The sequence below is a fragment of the Poecilia formosa genome, unplaced genomic scaffold, assembly GCF_000485575.1.
Source record: "Poecilia formosa unplaced genomic scaffold, Poecilia_formosa-5.1.2 Scaffold54, whole genome shotgun sequence".
NCBI lineage: Eukaryota > Metazoa > Chordata > Actinopteri > Cyprinodontiformes > Poeciliidae > Poecilia > Poecilia formosa.
In genome coordinates this window covers 800,041-806,529 of record NW_006799993.1, presented here as the reverse complement: position 1 = coordinate 806,529, position 6,489 = coordinate 800,041, and the positions used below count along the sequence as shown (strand labels likewise).

The following is a 6,489-nucleotide window of genomic DNA, read 5'->3' as shown; positions in this document are numbered from 1 at the left end:
GAAGAGGAGCATTTTAGAAATGGCTTAAGTGAACAATTAGAATAATTTGAACACACTGAATGATTCAAAAGGAGAATTGCCTATTATAATGTCAGTTCTTCCAAAGGGAATCGAATATCTCCTGATTTATTGAACTAAATTCAGCTTGAGTTTGTGTTTTTACCTACAGCATGTATTATAAATAAAAAAGGCTCCATATCTTCACACCTGAGTACTTTTTTTTTTCAAATATAATCTCCTCCTTTGTGAAACCATCTCCTAATTATGTTCATGAATAGTAGGTAGACACCTTGTCTACTTCGGCTCAAAATGTATAATGAGGGACATTTATATTCATTTTCAACTCAAAACCTGAAAAAATATACCTTCTAAATAAGAAAACATGATAAAATCGAAACATTCAATCGATCATAAACTAAAAATGGCTAATTTTGTTTATATGGCATAACTAAAAAAAAGTGCTATTGTTTTGAAATATGTGATGGTGGCAGTACTTGGGAAATTTGGTATTTAGGTGCTCGTTATTAAAAGTCTGAGATTCACTGCATCTTTAAATCAATTACCCCACTTTAATGACCCTCCTGCACCCTCACAGGATGCAAACCCACATTGTTTTATTGTGGGTTTGGTTTTTTGAGAGTGATGTCTTAGTGTGAAGAAAAGTGCGCACAATGTTTTGCAAATGGACCAAAAAGTTAAGTTATGGTTTTATCCTTCCACATGTTTGCAGTGGAGCATTTAATGGCTGCTTCATGACTGGAAGTTTCTATTTGACAGCTATTTGGCTGCCAAATAGAAAGCCAAATAGATTTCTATTTTCCAATAAAGGCATGAAACATTAAATGGCTAATAGTTCAATTAAAACTTTAGTTACTTTATTAATTTTTAAGACCTGGGCATTTTGATCTAATTCAATCTGTATTTGAGTATGAAATGTTTGTGTGCTTCAGATTCAGAGCTACCACGTTTGCACACTTAATTTTCATGCTCAAACGTAACATCTTTTTTATTTTAAACTGACTAGATTCAATAAGACAGCCCAGAGGAACATGCATGAGCATGCTTCTGTTCGATTATTAAAGACAGCTGATATCTGTTAGACACAGTAAATTTGAGGAACTTGGACCATGGCAAAGAGCCTTATTTCTATACCCAATGTTACCAAAGAACAAGGCTCTAAAACTATGGCATAAAACAAATTCTGAGCCTGCATCAGTTTAATCTGTTAGAGAATTGAGAAGTGAGAAAGTTATAATTTAACAGGCACAAGTACAGCTAATGAGCATTCCCTCTTACCATTAGAGAAAACCCATTTTATTTATCTTTAATAGACATCAGGAATATGTGGATGATTAGGGAGTGTAGGGAGATTGTTGCTTTAGTCTGTGGTGGTAACAAAAAAATTCATCTGAAAGGCTAAACTTTGATTTAACTGCTCCATCTGTACCCAAACTAACTTATAACATTCATAAAATTTAGATTTTGACTAAGATGCAAGCAGCTGTAATCCATTCCATCATCCATTAGAATAAAGATTTGCTCATTGCCAGAATTTCAACGTCGTCTGTTGCTTTATACATCGTGTCCAGCCAAAGGTTAATTTGCAGACCTGATCATGGCTCAAACGTCTATAGAAAACTAAAAACAAACAATCATAAAATAAACTGATGTATATTAGTGAGTTTTTGGAGAGCTCATGAGGCTTTGTTGCATATGCATGACTTATGCATGAAGCTCCAGGCAGAAAGGCGCTCCACCCTCTCTAAATGTAGACATATACTGTATAATGTGTGAGACTTTAACTATTCATGTCAGCATTGTTAATTATTTAACTGAGGCACTTCGGACAGGTCCAGTCAAACAGGAACTGTCAGTTCACATTAGATGGCTTTGAGCTGAATGTGACCTTAACAATCTCAGATGATTCTGACCTGCGAAACTGATGTTTAAGCTAATTTTAATTTAAAAAAAAATACAATATCATCAAGCCTCTTTTAGTGTGTAGGTTGAGAAACATTTCAATAGAAAAACTGAAAAAGAACCACAACCAGAACAAATATGGTCTGGGTGGTATAATCAATTTACTGAAAAAAACAAACAAAAAAAACAAACAAAAAAAACACAGGGAGGACCCACAGTCATGAACACCTATGGATTTCCAAGAGGAGGGATACAGACAGATGGAAAAATGAAGAATGGATGGATGGAAACATGGCTGGACCAAGACTGAAACAAGGATGGAAAAATGGTTGGATGAACAGTCAAATGTAATGTGTGTTTATTAACTAGCAGTTGAGATCCTAATGTTGTACGTCTGTAGTTAAGCTATATGATTGACCATGTAGTTAAATTCCTGCTTTATTAATCAGAATTATGATTTTATCAGATTTATAAGAGGTGCTCTGACAAGCTGTGTTTTCTTTGGATTTTATGATTCTTTTATCTTCAGACTTTTGTCAGTTTTTATCACATGGACTTTCTATAGCTTCCCTAACACCTGGTTTTAGCTCCTGGAGCATGTAGTGACAGGTTTACATAAAACTCTTTCTAGATCTGTGAACTGATCCTTTGTTTTACATTATTGTGGCTTTCTTCATCTCTGGTTAGCCTGATGAAAATCAGGTGTCTTCACCACATGAAGATCATGACAGGTTCTTGTGTCAGAGTTGTGTGACGTCTGAAAACAAACCGATCTGTCCAGGTTCACTCAGCATCTCTTGAATCAGTTTTAACAAAGACTGTGTTGCTTACAGCTCTCGATCTCCAAGGTGCAGTTCTGTTCATCCAGCGGGTATCTGCGAAGGTCCATCATGCAGGCGGCTGTCGTGGTGATCCTTGGTGAAAACAACAACAACAACAAAAAGAAATGTTCATTTGATTTCTAGAAGTTTAAGGGTAGAGCCTAACTCACAGAACCGACCTTCTAAACCTCGAATTACACAAATCCTTTTAAACCTTGAGTGGAGCGAAACTATCCGTCTCGTTCCCATAATTGCCTTTGCTGTGCTGAATTGACGTCTGCAGCTCTTCTCCCTTTGTAAAGCTTTGTGTTTTAATCTCAATTATAGCAGGCAGTAATTAGGAGTTAACAATAAAACCGGATGAAACTCTCAGTGAAGTTTTACAGCCGAAGCAACAACCATCACAAACTGTTCTCCGTACGGATGGAGCCACACCTTATTTACAGCCTCATAATCTGTGTGTACGACAGAAAACACGATTAAAGGTCATCCCAGATATCCACTGTAGCATGTAGGTAGATTATAATTAATGTGCTGAAATGGAAGGATAAATTACAGGCATTTTTCTGGGTGACCTGCACTTATACTCATTCAGACAGAAAATCTGGCGGCGTAGGGAATACGTGGAGCAAACAAACGATCCCTGCACGCTTCATAGACTTTAATTAGACATACGTAAAGCTGCATTATACCCAGTGAAGCTTATTAAAAAGTATTTATTGTCAAATGAAATACACTCTGTACAAAATAAAGCATTCCTATTCATTTTTTTTATGGTTATTTACTGACATGCACATTTGGGAATCCTCAATGTACAATTAGGGCAGCAGATATGAAGCTATTTAGACAACATTTTTGAGCCAACCCCACCCCAAGATGAGGAAAAAAAATAAATACACCACTATATGAATGGAATAATCATTTAAATGTTTGGTTTCGTTTTTTTTCTTTGTTGTGGAGAAAATGAACTTCTTTTCACTTTGTCCTGATTATCTTTTCATAGTAAAAATGCAATAAAGTAGCAACTGTACTTTTACAAAACAATAATGTGAGTAAGCACTTTGGTTCAAAGCAGTTGTGGAAATGAACTTTTTCCACTTTGGTCAACATTTGGTGGCGGCTGAACAGGTTTGTCTCGTCAGAGATCCTCCACGCTGCACCTCATCTTGTCACCTGTAGATTTGTTCAATGTGTAAAATGGAATGGGTAATCCTACAGGGTTCATGGGTCAGTATATCATATATTTAATACCTCCATTCAGCTCTGGTTCTGCCCCCGTCTCTTCTTCCGATCAGTCACATCTACAAACATTTTAAAAAGAAGCAACCAGGAGGTTCCCATGTATGACCTGACTGCTGAATTTAGGTCTTTGTTCTGTCATTATCTGTATCTCATATTGGGAAGTGTTGTCTCATTCTTGCTGCTTAATGCTCAACTAACTGTGATCCAATCAAGTGCACTCTGAAGGTTAAGACTTCAAAACACCAACAGAACCACAATGTTTACAAAAATAATAGGGGAGCTGCAACAAAGTCTCCAAGATCCCATTGTTTTCTCTTAATTTGGAGAAAAAGCTATTCTGTCCTGGCATAACATAAACTCTAAAACATTCTTGGGCTCTAGTTTGTGCACCCAGCTGTGTGACTCTAAGGGATTCACAACTATGAAAACAGAACTGCAGCCTTCTCCTTACAAGTCAGTGAATGGACACTTTCCATTTGTACTGTCTGTCCATGCCTCTCCGCCAGCTTTAAGACGCGTCCAAAGCTTCCTAAAGTGTTCAGCGTGTTCAAGAAAAAGATGAACAGCCAGGAATATTCAGAAGGTAAGGGATAAATATTTATGTTTTTATGGGCTTTTAGCGTCCATGACAGTGTAAGAGCTGGGAAAACGTGAAGACAGCTGAACTTTTACTGTCAGAGAAAGGAGGTATTAAAGGATTTTTTCATTTTCACAAGTCACCCTGGAATCCCTGGATATGCTATTTTCAGCCTCCTTTCAGAAAATATTTTCTGAAGCACAAAGCCTTAGGAAAACGTCCAAAGACAGAAACCATAATAAAATTGCAAATAAACACAAATAAATGACACAAATAAATACATTTTCGTCTACCAGCAAGTGGTGCCAGTCTGATATGGGGTCCTGCATGTTATCCACTCATTTATCAATGTCACAGTTTCAACTTGAGTATTTGAGTCCTAACAAAATATAATGTTAGCAAGCTAAAAATTTAGTTCTTAGCCAGCCAAATATTTGATTTACAAACTAAATTGCTAGTTTATAGCTAAATGCATGCACGTTTGCTTGCTAATGTGCTGAAGTGGACAATCAAAAATAAAAGCTGTGTCTTGAAAACTTCTTCATTAACTCCTGCTGGACACATCCTCCTCCTGAGCCATGCACCCTGTATTTATCATTAACAATTCACTATTATGCACAGGTTTCTGTTTTTCTATCTTATAAAAGAACAAATAAAATGCATGTTTGCGCTTGTTATATGACAAAACAAGTGCAGTGGTTGTAAAGTAATGTGTATTTATTTAATAACCTCTGACTTTTTACTGTGATTTCCCCACACGTGGCCTCGTGATCACTATGACTCGTTAAACAGAAGCTTTTCAGACTCTGCATCGGCTCAGGCCCAGCAGCGCAGACTAAACTTAGCCTCTGTGTCATCTTTTCTTTCCCTTGCCGAGAAGAGCTTTCTCTTAGCTGTGACCATACAAAAGATTTGCCGCTGACGATGATGAGGAGATAAACAGGTCTTTGATGTTGTCTTCATTATTCCAAGGTGCTGAATTTCCAATAATTGGGATGTGAGAGTGCCAATCAAAGCTGAGGTCATTTTGGGAAACCTAAATATAGCCCTTGTCTCAGCAGCGAGAACACTGGATGAATAATTGTCGGAGCCTTTGGGGGATAATGATTCTGCAGCAGAGCAGTGTGAAAGATATGATCATCAGTCCTTCAGATTTTGGGGCCAAAGTAGAGAAGGAAGGAAAAATATACTCCCAGCATTGCAGGGAAAACCTCCTGGACCAAGACCTTTGAGTCATCCATTCATTGCATTCAATACATTTGTTAAACCTTTACTTGAATCTCCTGTGAGTATTTTGCATGTGCTTAAAGTTTAAAAAGAAATATGATAAACCCCAACCACGGGGTCAGGGGTTGCACTTTAACACCCATGATCTAGAGCATGGCAATTGAGTGCTTACAAAGATTACAAATTGGTTTCATGGTTTTCATCCAAACAATTAGAACAGTGGAAATATTCTGTAATAATTACATTTTATATTGTTCTGGAAACACACATATTATTTAAGATGGAAATTCTGGTCCAGGGTTGGGGTGAAAAGGTCAAAAAGAGTGAGGGAAATGAAAACTATGAGCACTGGAGATTAAACGGAGGAAGGAAACTAGCTTAGAGGGAAGTAAAGTCTTGTCTATCTGAATACACTGAGAATTGCTTCACTTTAGGAAGGGACAGAGTGCTGAAAACAGCCCGCAAGGCCCATGTTCATTCAGCCTCAAAAGAAGAGTTGTTTCTGGGTAAATCCAGCCTCCCTGTCCTTTTCATCGGCCTGCTTCAGGTCTGACTTAATGCTTTCTGCTTTCCTCTCTCATTGTATCCCTGTTTCTGTCTTTGAAAAGCTGCTTCTATGTGGACCTTAAAAAACCCTGATCTGAGCAGACAGCTCCTCCAGACACAAAAATAACACCAGCGTCTCAGGCTAAATGCTCCCAA

At 37.5% G+C, this 6,489-nt stretch overlaps 1 protein-coding gene across 1 annotated transcript in view; it reads right to left on the bottom strand.

The window, feature by feature from the left end:
* Positions 1 to 6,489, bottom strand: part of gabrb1 (gamma-aminobutyric acid type A receptor subunit beta1) — a 41,276-nt gene that overhangs the window by 15,211 nt on the left and 19,576 nt on the right. Inside the window, exon 5 of the mRNA XM_016672002.1 lies at positions 2,752 to 2,834. Within this exon, the coding sequence (XP_016527488.1) occupies positions 2,752 to 2,834 (83 nt within the window). The remainder of the gene's footprint in view (positions 1 to 2,751; positions 2,835 to 6,489) is intronic.